Source organism: Aphelocoma coerulescens, chromosome 12, assembly GCF_041296385.1.
Source record: "Aphelocoma coerulescens isolate FSJ_1873_10779 chromosome 12, UR_Acoe_1.0, whole genome shotgun sequence".
NCBI lineage: Eukaryota > Metazoa > Chordata > Aves > Passeriformes > Corvidae > Aphelocoma > Aphelocoma coerulescens.
Window position 1 is genome coordinate 12,531,229 of NC_091026.1, and position 21,120 is coordinate 12,552,348.

General features: G+C 49.5%; 2 protein-coding genes across 3 annotated transcripts; one reads left to right on the plus strand and one right to left on the minus strand.

The window, feature by feature from the left end:
* Positions 1-59: 59 nt before the first annotated feature.
* On the minus strand, positions 60-21,082 carry P4HTM (prolyl 4-hydroxylase, transmembrane). Its single transcript, XM_069027579.1, is given in 11 exon segments — positions 60-352; positions 1,634-1,757; positions 2,205-2,295; positions 2,717-2,902; positions 4,512-4,674; positions 6,698-6,794; positions 7,811-8,001; positions 17,348-17,429; positions 17,507-17,764; positions 17,766-17,790; positions 17,792-21,082. Coding segments are annotated over 11 exon segments (1,779 nt in total). The 5' UTR covers positions 18,124-21,082; the 3' UTR covers positions 60-122.
* LOC138117367 (secreted frizzled-related protein 5-like) lies at positions 7,969-17,197 on the plus strand. 2 transcript variants are annotated; one of them, XM_069027583.1, is made up of 4 exons: positions 7,969-10,458; positions 11,208-11,380; positions 12,299-12,388; positions 13,541-17,197. In XM_069027583.1, exons 1-4 carry the CDS (start codon positions 10,133-10,135, stop codon positions 13,876-13,878), a joined length of 927 nt encoding a protein of 308 aa, XP_068883684.1. In that variant the 5' UTR covers positions 7,969-10,132; the 3' UTR covers positions 13,879-17,197. The 2 variants fall into 2 exon arrangements, with proteins under 2 accessions (XP_068883684.1, XP_068883685.1); XM_069027584.1 differs by having other exon boundaries at positions 12,302-12,388.
* Positions 21,083-21,120: the final 38 nt, after the last annotated feature.

A 21,120-nucleotide genomic window follows, 5' to 3' on the forward strand; every position in this document is an offset into this window, starting at 1 on the left:
CCGTGTCTCCACGCTTTATTGGCGCGCGACGCGGCCCCGCCGCGCACTCGGCCCGCGGCACCGCCCCCCCGCCCTGCGCGGGAAAAAGTCACGTGCGCACGGCAGCACCACCCCCCCCGGCACTACAGCTCCAGGTGCACCCCGCTGTAGGCCTTGTCCACTGTCCACTCGCCCGGGGCTCCGGCCCCGGCCCCCGCCTCAGCCCCCGCAAAGCGCTCCATCTCCTGCTGGAACTGCTGCTGCCGCCGGCGGTTAGGGTCCACGTTGATCCAGTTGTTGGCGATCCACTTGGTGCCTTGGGTGACCAGGCAGCCCCCGTGCAGTGCGAAGTCATCCAGCTCCCCCACCCAGCCTGCGGAGCAGAGCCCTGTTAGGCGGTGGCAAGGAGGGCAGGCACAGCTGGGACTGCACAGGGACATACAGCCAGCAAACACCAATGTCATCTCTCCTGCCTGCACCACCTGCTTGGATCTGAGCTCACATACATCTTAAAGGAGTTACTTTTCCGGGCACTCCCTCCATCTTGGGGCCATCTCACCCTAGCAGTTAAAAGGAGTTAGTTCATCAGGGCAGGCTTCCTAAGTGCAAAATGCCCATTGCCTCCATGTCTCCACTCAGCACAAGTGGCTCTCACAATCCAGATCACAGCAGCTGTTTCTCTCAGCTCTTTTGGAAAAAGTAAGGCTGGCATGGAAGAGATGGCGCTGCCACTAGAAGGCCCATGGAAGCCAGAGGCTTGCAGCCATTTTAGAGATTGCATTTCAGCAGTTCTAAATGACCTGTTTACAATGATCCTATCATTATTCTGTGGCAGACTTGCATCAGCAGCCACTTTCCATTTAGGAACAAATTGCTCATAATACCACAACAGGGCTCTTCTCACAGGAGAGCGACAGTCTTGATATTATCACCCAACAGACCAAACACTGGTCTTGTGACCTCAGTGGATTTTCTAGAGATGGAAACATGGGCTGCTCTTAGGGGACTTGGGACGCTACACTCCCTCCTCCCACCACAGTTCAAAATCTGTCATGGAAACCCTCTGGAGCCATACTCACCAGCAGCCTTAAAAATTCATGTTGATTCCCAGCCTGTCAGGGAAAACCGCACTGCGCTTTGTGACAAAAACAGCCCCAAGGACACATCATGGGGCTGCAGCTGAGCTACAAAGCAGGCATTGGCCCCAAGCGTGGCATGGGGTGGCCCATGTGTCCCAGTGCTGCAGAGCTGATGGCCGTGCCTTTGTCTACCTCCCCTCCCCACCCCTTTGGGCAACACCACATCAGTGACACATTTTGAATTGCAGACCAAGTTCCAGCAGGAGTTTCAGCTCGCACAGCAGGATGGAAGGCAGCTGGTGATGGTGAGTGCAGCCAAGGTCTTTGTTTGCTAGCTAGTCCTGTCCCCCAAAGACATCAGGAGCCACTGACCTACTGCCTGTAAACAAAGGCCTTTCAGAGTCAGGAAGCTCCTACCCAGCTGGTGACAAGTAGACTCTACAGTTCCCACTAGCAGGCAGCTACCACCCTTTTTTGGCTGTTCTTTGAGCTCCCAGCTACAGCAAGGAGATGATAGCTGTCACCTACTGCAGTCCTACCCCTCCCAAGAGCCCAGTTTTGAAGTGAGCCGGTACCTTCTCCATCTGACAGGTAGTTGTACCAGAAGACAGCAGTGCCTTGCTGAGGTTTCACTCGCAAATTGCCCTTGTCACAGTTTTTCCGAGTATCTCGCAGGTCAATGTCATTCTGGATCAAAGACTGGAGAGATACCATAGGGAAGATGTCACAAACACGGCTGGAACAAGGCACACGCACTGGTATGCCCCTGCCCCTCACCCTTGCCTGAGTGTCCCACAGGATGGCTTAAGGTTGATGCAGGGGCTTTCATAACCCAGCTGGAGCAGCCAGTTTCAAGTCCCTGGATGTTTATAACCTGTTTCTGAGCAGCTGCCATTTCTTAACACATGGCCTGACACCTCACACCTCTGAGCAGGGAAAGCTGAACTGTCAAATCCCTGTGCCTCTTCCCTTGTCCTCAGAGCAAAAGAACTGTTAAGTGGAGCACAGTTTCCCCAAAGCTCTAGCTACAAATGCTACTGCATGCCAACCTCACGTACCAGATCCCTCCTGCAGCCATAGTGAATAAAGACATTCAAAAAGGGACTCAGAATCCCCAGGGGTAACATGTAGGTGAGGTTCATTTACCGTCTCTTCGTATGTCCTGTTATCAGCGATAGGAAAGACTGTTTCACCTCCCCCAGTTACATTGTTCAGGTAGAACAGCACGGTCACATACCTGCAAGACAGAGGCTGTCAGGAGACACACCTGGAGCAGGAGGAGATGCACAGGGGTTGTCCATGCCCTGCCCCTCCACCATAAATACAGTGGCTCCTCCAAGACATCACATGGCACATGATTTATACTGTCAGCTTTTCTCCAAGAGTTAACACAAGGACAGCAAAGAAAACCCCTACCCAGAGTAGTGAATGGGCTTGTAGGCTCTGCTGGGGATGGCCCACCCACTCCGCTTTACTTGCGTGGACCCACAGGATTTGCCCACCTCCCCTTTAAAACCTCTTAATGCCAGTGATGTCCTGAGCTGGTTTGTGAGCCCACAACCTGAGCACTGAGTCCCAGGTGAGATGAGGTGAAATGGCTCCACACCCTTTGAAAACCCTCCACACCCCTTGTCTAACATGTTCAGGGCACAGCTTACCGGCAGGAGGTCTCAAAGGGAGCGCTTTCATTGGCAACAAGCTTCGTGTGGCTGCAGGCAGTCTCAGGGAACACGGGGCCACTGTCCATGTGGGCGTGGTAGTGCCCTCCTTGGTCGTACCGCACAACCTGGAGGGGCTCGCTGTGCTCCACGATCTCAGGGGGCAAGCGAGTCAGGCGCATTACCCTGGGGAAGAGCAGAGCAGGTGAGTGGAAAGCATCCTCACCCTGGTCAGCCACTACTCCCAAGCAGTGAATAAATCCAGAGAAAGAGAAGCCCCTTCCCCAAAAGACCGGAGAGACAGATGGGCTGCAGAGAGCATGCCAAGAGACAACCAGGTCCTTACAGATCTGTTGGACCATCAGCATCGGCTCAGAAAGCCCTCATCGAGGTTAAAGAAAAAACAGAACAAAACTGAAGGAAGCATCTCCAGCTCTCAGGAAGACTTTGCTTGCTTAGCAAGATCCCTTCTGTGCATGTCCCTGGAGCCTTCATGTGCCATCTCATCACTTCTCTGGACTCCTGCACACCACCTACAGACCTCAGGGACAGTTAGCAAAGCACAGGGCCCCTGCTGAGAGTGAATGAGAGACTAGCTCTAGGAATAGTCTTATCACCTAACTCACCTTTCCCTGTTGCCTTTTCAGCAGCCTCCCCCAGGGCAGAGGGGCACTGGAAGTGATCAAGGAGACTGGAGCCCTCCTGCTCTGGGATTTTTCCACTGCTACATCTGAGATCATCCCCAAGGCAAGCAGGTACGTCTTGAGACCTGCCAAAGAACACTCAGAGCTCTGAGAATCTGGACCAGTGAAGCCCTTGGGGCAGGTGCAAGGAGAATGTGGCACCCGGGCAGGATGGCAAAGCCCCTGCAGGCGCTGCCTGGTCCCAGGGAGGACTAACAGCCTCCTTCAGTGCTGTGTCTTCACGTCCTCCTGATAGTGACCAACTGGAGAGCGTACAAGCGGAATGCCAATGCCTGTGTGTGCTGGCTAGCTGGCATGGAGAAGGTGGCAGCCGCAGTCTGCTCTAATCAAGGCAATATGCAACCCCATTTTCCTACTGGAATGCACTGAAGAAAAGGAGTGGCCAACAGTTGTTTTTAAGGCCTCAGGACAGGTTTTACCCATGTTCTGGGTGAGGACCAACACCACAAGAACAAGCGATTCTCCAGCCAATTATTGGAAACTCACCACAACTACACGATTTGGCCTTCATGCTGGGCTTCAGCTCTTCCCAGTATCAAATCTGAGATGAAGGGAAGGGTAAGAGGTTCTCCCATCTGCCATGAGCTGCCTTACAGTATGTGTGCTCGGAGGATTAAACTAACTTGGCTTATTTAAGGTGAAGTTGTGCTTTTTAAAAAGTCAGCTCTGAACAGCAAAGACAGATTTCAGTGAAATGCATGAGTAACTAAAGCAAACGACAGTAACTGCTGGCACCCAGACAGCATTGGAAATGGGCAGTTTCTCCCAGTAAGCTCAGTTACTAATTAGAATGAATGATTTCATATACTGCCAAATCTTCCTGGGTTTATAGGGCTGTTCCCAAAAGTGAATGGAGATGCTGAAAGGTTTGATTTTTCTTTTTCCCTTTCCATGGGACAATACAAATTCTTGTTCTAATGAAAACCTCCTCTCTCCATTTTGTGTCTGTGTTCATTGCTCTTTATACTCCAAAGACTTTTCACACAATTAGGAAGTGTGAATATTAGCAAGTCTGCCACTGCCTCTCCCAGCACACAGGTGGTGCTTGTGCCTACCCAAACCCAACCTCCCCTCAGCTGCCTGGCCCTTACCTTTGCCGAATGGCTCTCATGACCCGGTGTGCCCCCTCGCCCTGGTACAGCCAGGTGTGCTGGCTGTTGCGAACCAAGTCACTCATCTTCACCTTCTGGCTTCCCATGTACTTGTGGAAATCACGGATATTCAACTGCTTGAACTCCTCCAAACTTAGCACACCTATGGGAACACAGGAAAAGCCACCTGACTCTGGCGCAGGTAATAGTTATTGTGTCCTGTACTTGGAGAAACACCAGCTAAAGGCACTGCACAAACTGCCTTCCTCACAGTCAGGGTCCACTGTGTCCACCACAGGCTGCACCCCTTCTGCCCATGATTGTGGGCTCCAGCAATGCTCTCGCCTGCAGCAGAGGACACAGAGCAACCTGCCAAAGTGAACGGTGCAGGGTCAGAACTGGGACAGGCAAAACACCATTTTAAACTTTAAAAAGCTCCTAAAACACACAAATCAATACATCAAAAGAGAGAAACAGACACCAAAGTTCTGATATACACAAGAAAGTCTGTGCGACTCAATCTCTTGACGCTTATTACTTAGATATTTAAATCAACATCTTTAAGGACAGAGTGGAACACCTCAGACTACATTTTCTATGTGACCTTGCAGGGTAATTAAGAAAAAGCCAAACCCAAACCAAGCAGTGCATTATCCTGCATTTGTGTAATTGCAACACATAAATGAGGAATGCATGACAGCATGGTCTTGCGTAAGTAGAAATAACAGAAAAGCAAGAGGTATAAAGCAGTTTCTTCTAAAACAGGTATTTCTTGTCTGCACTCAACTGGAATCAGCAAGGACTCTTGCCTTTGTCAGCTTCAGGAAACTCCTCACATTTGCTGTTTCCCCGTTCTGGAGAAGGGAAGCCTTGCACAGGTCCCTGGGCACCAGCATGCAGTGCACTGCCCTGGGCTGCCCAGCACACACCATGGGCTGGGAGAGGAGCTCACTCAGGCAGCAAAGCCAGTGCTGCTGGGAGCCAGCTCTGCTCCCTGGGCACCAGCACCCCCTGGCAGGAGGAGGGACCAGCCACAAGGGTCAGCCAGGGACAGTTCCTCAGGTGCAAGTGGTCAAGACCAAATGATCCACTGTTATTATTCCTACTGTCTCTCTGTCCCCACTTCCCCTTACTCCCCACAGTCTTTGATGACGCAGTGCCACATCCAGGTTGTGACCTGGTCTCTCGGTGTCATGTACCAATCTAACAACAGAGGGAAGCAGCACTCTGGAAGCAAGGTCCTGCCAATAGCTCTTTAACAGGACCTTTCATTTGTTAATGTCCAGAATGGTGGAAAAGCCACTGAGGACTCAGTCATACCGCTGCCAAGAATGCCACCAGCCTGGAGGAGAGTGCCCTCCGGATATTTATGCATTCACACTGCTACTGCTTCAACTCCAAAGCAGCTCCTCCTGGGCAGCTCTCAATGCCAGGTCACTGGAAGAGTGTGCAGAGCCTGTGCATTCACTTAATTTGATTAGGAAATGGAGTGTTGCTTAATTGAGGCCACTCTAATTAGAGCAGCAGAGGTTAGAGTGTATGTCCGGACCAGCAGGAGCCCTTGGGAGACAGGGGGCAGGAGGGGCAGAAGTGGCCTCATGGAATACAGAGAGGTTCCAGCAGCAGAGAGGGGGGTCAGCACCAAAGGCTGACTGATAAGATCACCCCCACCTCCTCCACTGATTCCACTCTCCCCTCACAGTGACATGGGGCTCTTGGCCTGCTGCAAAAGTCTCCCTGAAAAGGGGGGGGGCATGCAATGTGTGTCTGAACATCTGCATCCCAGGTAACAAGAGCTCTGTAGTCAGAACCTGAGCAGTCTCTCAGACCAGGGGAGTGGAAGCACAGCCCTAAGACCCTGTTACAGCAGGGCACGAACCAAGGCAGGTCTGACAGGGAAGAGGGAGTGCAGAGTTGGGGGTCTGGTCCTGCTCCAGCAAGATCCAAGCCCAGGCAGTGGGACCAGTTAGCTGCTAGAGTGGTGATGCAGGGGCAGGAGTGCTGCAGTAAGAGGGTCACACTGCATTTACTTCCCTGACAAGGTCTCTAGAAGTGTTACTTCCCTTTGAAGAATTCAGCTAGAGAAACAGGCCTGGGCAGGGACATGGCTTATGCTCTCCCCCACATGGCTGTGCAAGGTGTCCAAGGTGCTGAGGGTGAAGGGATTTCCATGGAGCTGCTCTTACCATTCCCATCAGGATCAGCTTTGACCGCTGTGTACATCTCCCGGATGTTTTCGGGGGTCATCCACCTGCCATTCCCTAGGCGGGTATGGGTCAACACCTGAAATTCATAAATGGATTAAAAAAGGCACTGGTTTCTTGCACTCCTGAGACCCTACAGATTCCCTGCATGAGGCCTGGTGGGATCTCCTCCACAGCACATCAGCCAGACAGGCAGCGGCACATCTCTGCAGAAAGACGACTGCAGTGAGTATCATCTGGCAGCCACACACAGAGAGTGGCTGATGAGTGCTGTTATTTCCAGTTTAGGTCATGGCAAATGACTGCTGGGACTTGGTTAACCAGCCCTGAGGTAGAGAGCACAGCTCTTTCTCTTGAAGGGAAAGCAAAGCTATTGATAAAAGTGAATGCTTTTACTTGTCCAAGGTAAGGGCTTGGAACAAAATTCTTCCCTTCAACATGTACAGAGAGATGCAGAAGCCTGAAGAGCTCTCAGCAGGCTCTCTGACCTTCAGAGAAAGCAGCCTTGCCCTGTGCTGTCACTGGCACAGCTCCCCATACTCCACAGCACTCATGGTGCACAGGATAGTTCAGACTCCTGGTTTCACCTGAAATGGGAGCCTGAGGAGGGACACACTTGAACTGCCAGGACTTGCCCTGATACACCCTGCCATACAGGGCAAGGGTGCTGAAGAGCTGTGGACAAGGTGCTCATTATCCCCCTCAGCTCATCAATAGGTGTGGCTTTGTGAATTCACAGAGTAAATTCCCCACAGGCTGCACAAAGCAGGGCCTATTCGACAAACTCACTTCCCAAGACACACAGCAAGAGGCAACCCACAGCACAGAAACATTTAATCCAGCATATTCAAAACACACATGTTCTGCCAAGGACTGTTGCTGCCTCCCAATAGCATGACAACTACTGCACATTGCCCCAGAAACTCTCAGTCTGAAGGCCAGCACAAGTTCTGAGACCTAAAATTAAGCTAATTGTGATTGGTATATCCTGGGGTCTGGCCCCACCCGAGCACATGAGTAACCAAGAGAGCACCTGATGAGGGGATGTGCCAGAGGGTCCCCAGCAAATCTCCCCCAGTCTGTCCCACACTCTACCTCTTTGAGCTGCAGCTGCCCATCCTGATTGTGATCCAGCAGATTGAAAATGTCCATCTGGCTGATTTCGATCATTTCCATGGCTTCCTCATAGTCCTCTGTTGGTAGGATCTGGCTCTTCTGCAGCCCCTTCAGCTTTGCCAGATGGACAATGAGCTTGCACTCCTCCTCTGTCAGGAAGTCAGGAATTTCTGCAGCAAAAGTGTCAGCAGCAACAGAGACTGAGGACCTGTTACAGTGGGATCCCATGCTGGTGGCAGGAGACTCAGGGAAAAAATCAAAAGAGGTAGGGGGGAAATTTAGGAACTGTCTAAGTTTGGGGCATTCAAAAACATCCACGCTTCTACCAGAAGGGCTCTGAAAGAGCATACACCACACACCTGAGCTGCTGGAGGCAGGTATTTTTATAGCAGCAGTTCCTAAATGTTTGGATCCTGGGGTCAAGCCCTTAAACTCTCTCACAGATACCACAATGGACAAAGGAGTGAACAAACACGTGCATATCACTACATATTACCATTTCAAAGGTGCCATGTGGATTACAGTCTGGGAACTGCTGCTTTACTGGAAGGGAGGCCAAAAATCTTTACAGTGGGCAGTGGTGATGGCCAGGGTTTCAGACTTCCTTGCTCTCATGTGGAGAGGATGGCACTTTGCACAAAACCAAATCCCTTTCAGGGAAGCATGGCACAGTGCTCTACTGTGAAACTCAAACAGAAAGGAGAAAAATTCTAACTTACTCCCTCTCATTCTCTTGATCTCCCACTAAAAATGCTCTTCAAATGTAATATTAAAGAGGAAGATACTGGACAGGGAGGATGCCAGTCTTCACACCCAGGTACCTCCAGCTTTCCTTTGCAGCACCAACCGAGCCGCAATCAGCCAATTGCACAATCCCAAGCAAATTGAAGTGCAGAGAAATACACCGCTGACCATGAGCCTAGGAGATTTTTAGCTGCATGGTACATGGGGCACGCACTTGGAAAGCACTGGCAAGGTTCCATCCCAGAGCACAGTTCGACTGTGGCCCAGGAAGTTGAGAGGATCCTCCTGGCTGGTGTCTGTCACAGCGAGGGTGACCTTGTTACCAGCTGCTGAGACTTTTGAAAAGGGAAAGAAAAACCACCATCGCAGGACAGGTTAAGTGCTCCTAGACCCAAGGTCCTGCTCTCCAAATTGCAGCTCCCTAGAGCTCCTGCAGGTATGTGCCAAGGACACGTTATAGATCAATTACAGCAGCCATCCTCAAATGGAGGGAAAAAATTAATTACTTTCATGACCTGAAATCAACCCTATCAGCTCAAGCTGTCAATAAGCAGTTGGCTTCCTGCTAAGCACAGACCAGAACTAGCCCTGTAGAAAATGAGCTGTTCCTGAGAAGCCCCAGGAACACAATGCAGCCAGCTGTATCCGTAACACGCTCCAAGGAAACAATTTCCACCACAGGCAGCACAGGGTCCTTGTGCCAGAGGATGCTTCAGAGCTGGAGCTTTTACTGACCATTTTGAACCTCATGGCACAGCACCAGGTCCAAATGAACCGTGTGCACTGGCAACCAACACCCCCAGTACTTCCACTTCCCCAAACTGGGCTACAATAATGATGGCTTATGGAATCTTAATTATGTGCTGGAGGAAAGACAATTCCACTCTTCAGTGGTAGCGACGGGATTTCAGAATGAAGTAGGAATTCTGTTAACTGGAAAGCATGTGGTCATGCAGGTTGCAAGGTGAGGGGGTTTCCAGCTGAGTGCTGCCAATCCTGTCTGCAAACAACCTGGCTCCACAGCTGCAAATTAGTTCCTCTCTGCCCTCAGCTCTCTTAAACAGTTAACTTCTGGCTGTGAGACCATCCTATCTCCCTGCCTGCTCAACAATAGATCCAGCTAAACAAATGCCTCCTAATTGACTTTAAGCAACACTTGATTGCTTTTACAAAAAACAAAAGAGAGGAAAACATTAGGGTTTATGAAATAATGACTAATCCTGGAGCAAGAGAAAGGGGATGGGTTGGAGCACTGGTGTCAAACAGAGATTCAATCTTGGCTGAAAGAGCCCCAAGACACATGGGCCAAGTCATTCATCCCTCCCCAACTGCCCTCATTTCCACACCTGCTGATCTAAGCCAAACCCCTGCTAAAATACAAACAATCAGGGCCGCTGGCAAATGAAAATTGGAGCATTGTCTTCCCCATGAGGGCTCTGAAAGGGCCGAACTTAATGAGGATGGATTGACAAAGAGGTGGCTTGTAGGCTATAAAAGGCATCCCACAGTCAGGAGCAGCTCAGTCCGGGGTGTGCTGTTGGTTCACTCGCTCCAAGCATGGTCACGTCCCACCGCAGGCACCCCTCGAGGTTGGGTGGCCCATGGCTGCTGGGTCTCCTGGCACGGCTGCTGCTCTGGGGCTCTCCAGGCGCTTGGGCGAGCTACCTGAGGAGATCCTCCAGCTGCATGCCCATCCCACACCGCATGGCCTTGTGTTACGATATTGGCTACTCCGAGATGAGGATTCCCAACCTGCTGGAGCATGAGACCATGACAGAAGTCATCCAGCAGTCTTCCAGCTGGCTGCCCTTGCTGGCCAGGGAGTGCCACCCAGACGCTAGGATTTTTCTCTGCTCCCTCTTTGCACCGATCTGCTTGGACAGGTAAGATGCTTTTACGAGTTACTTCAGCTGTAACAGTAAACTCCCCACAGGAGCACAACTACATGTGCCTCCTGAGAGAAAATGCATTTGATGTGATCCGTGCAGTCCCCAAGAAGCAGTGCTGCTGCTCTCGGCAACGGACAATTGGATTACTCAACAGTGAACATCCCTCTGAAAACGAAACATGAGCATTTCATATCACAGGAGCAGAAATATGTTCCCTCCTCGGGATTCTTCGGCTCTCTCACCCCAGGCACTGCTGCCACATGACCTGGCCCCCCCCTCATACACTGCAGTAGCTGCTGTCACACACCAGCTTCACCTCCCACCTCCGATGCAGCCCCTCACCCCAGCTCCTGCCCCAAACACATGGTTTCTCAGTTTCCCAACTGTTCCAGCAGCAGAAACAAATCCCCAGTTTTGAGGTGCAGGTCTCAAAGTAGAGGTGCTAAGGAAATTTGGTGTGTAATCAGGCACCTGCAAAGATAAGCAGCCTTTGCACAACTAGAGAAGTTCCCTAAGGAGGTGAAGGGCTTCTGGCAGCTGCCTTGTATTGAACAGCCTTATCCCTCCTGCCCTCAGAAATTCCTTGCTTCTTCCTGGACATGAACGTTCAAAAAAAAATCCAAGATCCCAAAATTGCCTGCTAACCCTTTAACACAGCCCTGTGCAGCAGTGGTGTTGCCAGGGCTCGACCCTCAGCCTCCTGCCAGGCACACGGAGGTGCTGACAGCCCATCCCCTCCCCAGGCTCATCTATCCCTGCCGCAGCCTCTGCGAAGCCGTCAAGAGAAGCTGCGCGCCCGTCATGGCTTGTTACGGCTACCCCTGGCCCGAAATCCTGAATTGCAACAAGTTCCCTGCAGATCATGAACTGTGCATCGCAGCAGTCTCCATGGATGAAAATTCCTCAAGCAGGAGAAGTAAGAGGTTTTGTCTTCATGTATTTTCCCGTATGTAACAATGAAAGCTCAAAAGGATGATCCTACGACTCATTTCTATTCTGCATATTTCTGGTTTTAAGCTGTATTTTAAACCAAAAATTACAAATTCTAGTTTTGTTCTGTCTGGGAACTGTGTCTAGAAAATTAGCATAACATTGACTGTGGCTTGTTCCTCTCTCAGCTGTATTCATTAGCTCCCTGGGTGCCATCAGACCCTGCAGGGTTTGGGGCAGGGGGAAGGAAAGGCTGCAAAGCCTCCAGCCCAGGCACAGTGGGAGAGCTCATGGAGTGCAGACTCCCAGCAGCGAGACGTGCTTCCAGTGGAGCTACAGAGCTGCAGCCCTGATCTTTCAGCTCTGTCTAGGGCTTAAAAATATGCAAAAAGAAATGTTTTGCAAGCCTTCTCTTTAAACATTAGAAACACCATGAAGGGACATGAGCCTCTGCAGACATGAGTTACACCAGAAAAAAGTCTGTCTGAAGGACTAAATTAACAACCAGATACTGATGAATACTGGGGGAGATTCAAGAGCAGTTAAGGGAAGAACAGATATTTCAACAATATAATTTCGGCATCACTGAATGGAGTCTGGCCATACCACTGGTTTTGCTGTTTCATCCAAATTAGGAGATCTTCATTAAGCATTTTCACTGCTGCTTTAACACGCAGCAACAGGCACAAGCCTGAACAAAGCACAAGCAGTGTCTGCCCCAGTCACAGGAAGGAGAGTTCAACATTTCCCACCCTGCCTGTCTGTGCTATCTTTCCAGGGCCTGGGTAGCTCAGGAAGAAGCATCACTAAGAAACAGCAAACCACCACTCGTAGATCTCAAAATTTCATTGTGCCTTTTCTAGTGTAGCTTGACAAGGGTGTTATAACCTAATTTCTGCTGCAGCAGTGCCCCGAGCCAGCTGCAAGGACTGCGAGCTTGAGGAGGCCAGCACTGCCAGGGAGATCCTGGAAAGCCTCTGTGCCAATGATTTTGGTGAGTACCCTCCTTCTCCTCTCAATTGGTGCCAATCCCTCCAGCAGCCAAACAGTGTCATGGACAGAAAATAGCTTTGCCATAACATATTGACTTTGAGAAACTGCAGCTTTTACAGCAGATCCCAGGGATTTTCAGTTTCCACCTTACCTGTGAGGTAGCAGGAGGGCCTAGCTCTTGGCAGCACTGAAAGTGAAGACCTGCTTTATTTCTGTGGGCTCTGATTTGGTTTTGGTCTGTGACTGCTAAAAACAAGCAGTACCCTGGTTTTCCCTTGCATACAAACATTTCAATCAATGCCTATAAGAATCTTTAGCAATGCCAGCTATTTCAAACTTTAATACTGTTGTTCTAGTATTGTGACTCTCCCTCTCCTAGCCCAAGCAAGTTGCAGCACTGGCTCTGCTCAATCAGCTGGCAGGAAGTTTTCAAGCAACCATCCTGAATTCAGGCACATAAATAGAAAAACAAAAAAAATTTTCAATAAAAGCAAAAAGGTTACAAATCCTGAGCAGCTGTCAGTCATGTCACTTCCTGAAATCTCTGCTCAGAGAAAAGTAATTTGCAGAAGACCAGGACTTTGATGCATCTGCTTGCTTGTGCCCGTGATTCCTCCAGGGTTTCTGCAGTGGTGCTGATACATCTTTGCCACTCTTATGAGGGAAATGGATTGAGGGAGAAGGAGGTCTTTTCTCCCAAGTAACAAGGACAAGAGGAAATTGCTTCAATTTGCAACGAAGAGGTTCAGATTGAGTAATAAGAAAAATTTCTGTACCATAAGAATTATCAAGCACTGGAACAGGCTGCCCAGGGAAGGGGTTGAGTCACTTGAAGGTATTTGAAAGACATGTAGATGTGGCAGTTGAGGACATGGTTTGATGGTGAACTGGGCAGTGCTAGGTCAGTGGTTGAACTTGATCTCTGAGGTATTTTCCAACCTAAATAATTCTGTGATTCTAAGAACAGTGTTCACTACTGGAAACTAACCTCAAATGAGAACTTTTACAAGTTCACTGCAATTACAAAAGCTCGGACAGATACCTCCCCACATTACAGAGACAGCAGAGAAGCCTTGGGCTGGCTCTATGTGTTGAATTGGTGAGAGCTATGAAGAGTAAATAGAACTCACAGCTCTTTTTCCATCCCCTGCAGCAGTGAAAATCCGAATCCTGAGGAAGAACACCACCACCACCACCATCTCGGACTTCGATCTGGACTCCTCCAAGCTGGAGGTGCTGAAGCATGGCCCACTCCTCAGAACTGAAATCCCTGCCAGGCTCCAGCAGTGGCTGGACATAGATGCCACCTGTGCCCACAACATCATGAGAGGCACTCATGCAGGGGTCTTTGTTGTAAGTGGTGAAGTACAGAATGACAAAGTGGTGGTGAACAAGGCCTATGCCTGGCAGAAGAGGAACAGGAACCTGCACCAGGCGGTGCGGAGGTGGAAACATCACCGCTGCCCCGAACAGGCGGGACGGAAGGTCTGAAAAATCTCAATTCCAGCAACAAGAAACTGCTCCCTTCCCTATGGCTAGAAAACTCATTTCCCTGGCAGGTGGTGTTTTGGAGATGTACAGTTGTATTTCTAGGTGATTTGAAGCAGTCATAGTGTACAGATAGGGCTTCACTACAGATCTCTGTTTTACCAAGACAGAGCTTAAGGATGCAGGTTTAACATGTTCCTCTCACAAGGCTCTGTAGATCCTGGATGTGCAATGTTCAGCTTTGTGTAGGATTCAACATCACAACAAAACTTAACTATGCAGGTGAGGACAAACTAGAAGAAACCTTTAATAACAGTTCCTTCTAGCTCTCATTATCAGAACTGGTATTTCAGATTCATTATTTGACCCTGAGACACTGATGTGGTCCAAGTGCCTGCTTGCTTTCTGTCCAGAGATTACATGAAAGTCTCCTGACTGCAAAGTAATACTTTTTATGTAATGGAGCAAATACTTTACTGTTGAACAGTCTGAGGTAAATTAACCGGGAGAGGAACCCACCCTGGCTATGCCCAGCCCCTTAGAAACTACATGCTGAACTCTGCTCTTGAGTCAGGCCGTCCCTTCAGCTTCCTGTGCTGAGAGTTGATGAGCATCCACACAGGCAAAAGGAAACAGCCATTCTTGAGCAGGAAAGGCACAGAGCAGATAGCTGAGGGTTTCTGCATAACAGGGAAAACTATTTTTCCACATCAGAAATTCGGTGTGGATCAGAAGATTCTGGTAACTGGGGATATCACAAGAATGTTGAGAAAAGCAGAGCATGAGTGAGACATCAGCTGTTCAAAGCTCTGCTTTGGTGTGAACAACAGCTTTGCTTGGGACTGGGAGGTGAGTCCCAGCCCCAGCACAGTAGGATTTTGCAGTTCTGATATGGGAGCAGGGGAGAAACCCTCCACAGCTGCCTGGCCTTCCACCTGTACACAAGGAAGAGAGAAAATATGGGAAAACTCAGTCTCACCAAGTTCTCTGCAGCTCACTCTCTCACCCAAGCAGGACTGTCACTCCCTGCAGGGGTATGCACTGTGCTCCAGACCACAGAGCAGAAAACAGCAAATCCCCAAATAAGAAAACAAGTCGGATTTCTACTGCCTAACAAAGCACTGTCCATGGAAAGTTTTCCATATTGGCTTAAACCTGTGGCTGAAATAAAAGAAAACAAGGGGAAAAAACAGCCTTTGGGAGGAATGCTTTCTGCCTTGTTGGTGATGCCTGTGCAGAGACCGCTGCAGGCTGCTGGAGACACATCGGTCTGCTGGAGACATATTGCCTCCCCGTGCTCACAAGGCACACCAACAACCCACGCTGCGAGCTCCTCCTCACACTGGTGTGGGCTGAAACGAGCGCTCAGACACACTGCAATTCAGCTGTGCCCTGACATTTGTGCAGTGATTACTTCTCTTCCCTGAGGCTCAGAAGAAAAACACAGCAAATTTTCCTATTTTTATTCCTCCCCACTGTCATGTCTTAAAAACTGCTGCCCAATCCACAGAATCTGCTGTCAGGTGGTCCCTGCAATAGCAATATCTTCTGAACAGACTGCGTTTGTAAAACAGAACACATAAAAGCTCTGAAGGTTGAAAAGGCTTTGTCTGATTTTTTCCATTAGTAGGGCTATTTGGTTACTAGTGTTTCCCAACTGAAAATGCACAGATGGTCTGACTTACAAGCTTTAGAAAAGATGCCTTGTAGCCAGAGGGTGGAAAAAATAGGGCAGGGTTTTTTTCATAGCTCCATAAAATACACTTGGGTTTCATGCAGATGTGACTCAGACACACTTAAAAAACAAACCTAAAGTTCCCCTACGATGTCCAGCCCATGCTCTGAAGCCCAGAGAACACATTAAATCATTTATGAGTGCCTGCTCCTGTGGTCACACTGCAGCCTGCTCTGCTGAAAGCAAAGATGATAGACCAGGCACTGTTTGCTTATATTGTCTCTTGTATGCTGCAGCACTTCGTGTTAAATCCCCAGAAACTCAAGAGTCTTTGCTAAGGACTTCTGTATTTACCAAACACAACCAAGTTAAATACACACTTCCACTAATTTAAGCAACAGAGATGCAATGAATTAGTTTTTTTAAACCAGTTGAATTAGATTGGTACTGCTTGCATAGATAGAAAAGTCTCTGGAAGTCTTTTAAAGTCAGAGCTGGCTCCTGGCAGGTTCATCGGGGAGATAAGAATTGTCTTGCAACTTGCAGTTTCTAAATAAGGGACTCCTTATCAGAGGACAAAGGAGAACAGACTTGTGGCATCTCAAATGGTGAATGTCTGTCACAGTCTGTGATGGCATCCTTAGGGAGCAAAGGTTCCCTCAAAACCAATGGAGGCGCTGGAACAAGAAGCTAAAAACTGCAGGATTACTGCTGCCAGGACAAACCTGCCTTTTATCATCCTCAGCACCTTCCTTGCAGGCCAGGACCAACTGTTTCACTTCAGTGGAACTGGAAAGGCTGGGAAGAAGGAGATAGGGGTTTTCCTGAGTGAAAACCAAAGCAATTGCCTCAGACCGTGGTTCTGGTAATGATATCAGTTTTGTGATGCTGTGGGGTTTTATCAGCTCCAGGTTGGTGTGTCTGTTTAGTGAATGTCAGAAATCCACTACGAAATTAATGGTAAGGTTTTCAGTGTGTATGATCTACTTGGAAACAGAAAAAAACCCTCTATTTATATTATTGAGAAAGCATCTGAAAGATTCTCTACTTTCTTTTCAGAAAGGTTTTCTCTGACTTTGCAGTAGTAGGAATTTTGTAATGATTGATCCCCCCCAAATTATTACATTGTCAGTGGATTTCCAGAACACAGAGTTCAATTAGTGAGACTTGACTAGTGACAGCAAAACTTCACAGAAAGGTAAAGAAGATTTTAAAATAGCAAAAAGGCAGATGTTGTGTGGTGGTGTATCAGAGAAGCCAAAAGTAAAGATAAATCTAGAACAGAACATGAAATGGTGGAAGACAAAATCTATCAATTCTCCTGTTACTCGTTTCCTCAGTGCTGAAGCACCAACACTAAATTGCTTTTTCATAATTTATTAACAAAAGTTTGGGTATCTCTTGTCCTTTCCTTACATTGAGCATCTTCTTCATGCTTCTTGCCAGTGATCTGCTGTCTATTCCTAGTATTTCACAGAGAATCTGAAAAACCTGGAAAGGTTAATCTTCCAAATTCTTCAAAGTGAGCCATTCAGAATAAGCAACCTCTACGAATTTTACATCAAAATACCTTAAACGATACCACACTCTTTCTAACGCAGCCCCAGGGAGCAGCAGCACAGGGAGGTGATGCCAACACGCGGGAAGTCATCTTCCCCCGAGTGGGTGTAAGACAGCGGCGGGTGTCAGACAGACACGCACACACACACACCCCGCTCCGCCGTCAGGACGGAAATCCCCCCGCTACCGGCGTGCCCGGGCCCGGCAGCAGCTGCCCCCGGCGGGGCCGGTACTCACCGAACAGGAGCGGCTTGAGGCTGAGGGTGCGCACGGCGTGGGCCCTGCCGGGCACCAGCTCCACCCGCTGCGTGTGGCCCACCTGCGGGGAGAGCAGCGGTCAGCGGCCAGCGGTCAGCAGCCCCCGGCCCCGGCCCCGGCCCCCGGTCGCGGCCTTGCCTTGATGCCCTCGAGGCGCGGGAGGGCGCGGGCGGGCGGCGGCGGCGGCGGCGGGGGGGCGGCGGGCGGCCCGCCGGGCTCGCCGGCGCTGAGGTGCACGAAGAGCAGCAGCCCCAGGACGTTGAGGACGTAGAGGTGCGCGAAGACCATGAGGACGAGGAAGTAGGGGCGGGAGCAGACGGGCCGCGGGCGGCCCCCCGGCGGGCCGGGCAGCGGAGGCCCCTCGGCCCGCACCTCCGCCGCCGCCATCGCCCCGGCCCGCCCGGCCCCGCGTCACCACGGCAACGGCCCGGCGGGCGCTGCGTCACCGCGGGGCGGGGCCAGCGGCCGCGGGCGGGGCCAGCGACACGAGCCCCCCCCGCCCCTCCCCACCCCGCTGCTAAGAAGAGCCAGGACACCGCCGAAGTTAGAAAGTCACAATTTATTTCAAATAAACCACGGGCACACCTCTGGCAACCGTCTCCCGGGCGGCTTCCACCGCCCATGCCCCTCTCCGGTTCCTGCGAAGAAAAGCGAGGGGTGGAAGCAGTCCTGTGCCCTCCCACACACCTCAACGCTGTCCCACAACCCCAACCAGACCGGGGCCGAGAAAGGAATTCCCAGAACAAGTGCCTCATTTAAAAATAAAGTTCTATTTTTTACCTGCTTAAAAAGTCTAAAATTTAGAGTGCAAGACTATAGTACAGAAACCTCCTGCTGCCCCATCTGCGGGCGGGCACAGTGACTTCGCTGCACAGGGCAGCAGTCATGCAGTTTATATATAGTGTCAGTAGAAAACGTTTTGTTACAGTCTGGGAAGCCTGAGGACGAATAGAGATGAGGCAGCCAATGCACTAACGCAAGCAAAGCCCAAATAAAAGAGTACCAGATGCAAGGATGGAGAGGTGTGAGGCTGGCACAGGAGCTGGAAACAAGTGCAAAAAAGAAAAAAGAAAGCAAACATTCCACGTCTGTAGCAGTAATGCATCAAAGGGAAACTCGTACCTTAGAATTAATGGCTCCTGAGCCACTTTTTATTACCTACACCTATGTAACCTTGCTAACTCAAAGAGGGCCATGTACTTATTAGAGGGGGAAAAAAGTGGCCTTTTCTTTTGGTGTTGAGAACCCCCACTTCCTTCCTGTCACCTGCCTCCTGAGCAGTGTCATTCACCTTACACACAGAGCCAGCAGCCCCTGTGCCCTGCACATTTCGTGTTGAAGTCTATGGCTTTCTGTACAACACCAATACAGAAATGGTCCTGCCTGGGGGGCAAGAGCAAGTCCTGTTGTTTTCCCAGAGTATAGCAATAGGATCTGTGGGTGCAACGCAGGACTTTTGCCACTTTCAGAAAGAATGTTTTGTTTAAAAATAAATGGAACTGTTGACAAAGCTCTAGCTTCAGAAAATTTGAAAGAATTAGTGGGTGCACTGTGCAATCCTTATTACTGTTCCTCAGCCAAGCATCTCAGCAGCCTGTTCAGTAAGCCTGGCCACAGCTATATGGTCTGGCTTGTCTACAAACAAAGATAAATATTTTGTTGGGGCATAGAAAAGGGAGGGAGGGAAGGAGGCTGGGAGGGAGAGAGACAAAACCTCATTCTCATTTAGCTCAAAGCTGGACAATTATGTAACAGAAGTGAAAATTCTTTGGGATTAGGAAACTCCACATACCTGTTCTGCAAAGGGATTAGGTGTTAAGATAGTTATGTTTAGATAAGAACACCAGCTTTTGTCCTCATCAGTACTTTCCACATTACATTTTTAAAGAACAGCTTAAATATTGGTTCTATTCACTGCAAACTGCTGGGTCCCAGCAAACCTTCCCCCCTCCACTATCCCTTCCCATGGAAGCAGCATGCCAAGACTTAGCCAATCATTTGGGAAGGAGAGAAGAGGAGAGACTGACCTCTAGGATATATCATGAGGAGGGCACAGAGAGGCTGCTGCTGGGTGCAGAGTAAGGAATGAAGTCAAGAGACAGTGGCTGGAGCAAGGTCAAATCCATCTCTATGGTTCCAGCCTTGAGGGGAGCCAGAACAGGACAGAGCAGGAACACAAGGAGCCATGGCTATGGAGATCTCTTGCACAGCAAGCAATGCTGCTCCCAGAAACTGCAGACTCCTTCCCTGCCCTGCTCCCTGGCTCCAGCCATCTCTCCACAAGCCTGCCCTATCCTCAGCTGCTTCTGCTGTAACACTCTCTCCACGGCCAGCAGCTCCTTGCAGTGCATTCCCCTGTTCCCTGAGGATAGATCCCACACCAGGAGGGAGGAAGGAAAAGGCCTCTCAGTTTGACATTTTCTGCTGTGTACAACAAGCATGGGCACAGGATTAGCTCCTATGACAACTACTCCTTGTTTAAACCAATTCATCAGTCTTGATAAAATCTATGAGCCCAATTACACCTGCTGCAAATACCTGGGCCACATGTCTCAGGTACATGAAAGAGGCTCCAACAGCAGAGTTAGCTTATTCTGACACGCAAGAATTTAGCACTTTTCCCCCCTCCAGTTTAATCAAGTGACATTGCATAAGAACAATACAGGGATGCATCAAGGGCAACACTTCCAAATACAGCATGGAAGAGAACCCCATGAGTTCCCCACAGAGGTGAAAATTTCCTCAGATCAGACTCCAGCTGCACCTTACTGGCTGCAAACAACAAGCTCCTGGTGCAGGTGACACAGATGTCTGTGAAATCCTAATATGTGGCCTGCTTCCTGTAGCAAACAGGCAAGGATCAGCATTTAAGTAACCTTTTTCATGTTAACCCCTACTAAGATGAACTAGGTTTTCATATTTTTATTTTAGTGTATATTTTACATTAGAAAAGAGAATGTTAATAAAAAAGCTCCACATGCTCCTAACAATCAATTTTCTGATAAGTTCCCACCAGCATCAATACTAATATACAAATAAATTAATTTTGCTAGTTAATTTTCTGCCTGGCTTGGTGCAGGCTCTGCACAAGCAGTGCACCTGTATTCAAGTGCCTGTCCACATTGCCAACACCTGCCAGGGAGTGTGTTGTACATAATCTTTCCTCCTCATAATGTAGTGGTGTTCAGTCTCACTTTGATGAATGAGATCAAATTTTCTCAGCCATGCTACCCAGCAGGCACAAATAAACTTTATCAGGCTGCATGGCACTGTTATAACATGGATTCTTTCACTCTGCAAAAGCCCCAAGCCTTGATTAACAACTGTATGCTACTACTCCCTCATCACTCACTTTGGCAATACAACATCCTCCCACAAAAACAAGTAAAGCAAAAAATCTACATGGAAGACCTAAAATTCATCAAATGCAGAATCTGATTTCTCTCAATTTCTCTCAAACTCAAGGCATATCCCCCAATGTTAACCTGGTCTGTTCCCTGCAATTCCTCTGTCTGCTTTTGTTTGTGTAGCTGGATTTTGCACAGCTGATTTACAAGAAAAAGAGATGTCACATGTGATCATACTGAACCAAGGCCACTGCCGGCACTGTCAGGCCAGACACAGCAGCAGCCACCCTTAACACCAGCCACTCTCCTCATGCAACGCCAACGCTGCAATGCCCTGGTTAAAGGAGCATTGGAAAATCTAGCTGAGACATTTTGTAGCCTCCTTCAGTAACTAGGAGGATTTTT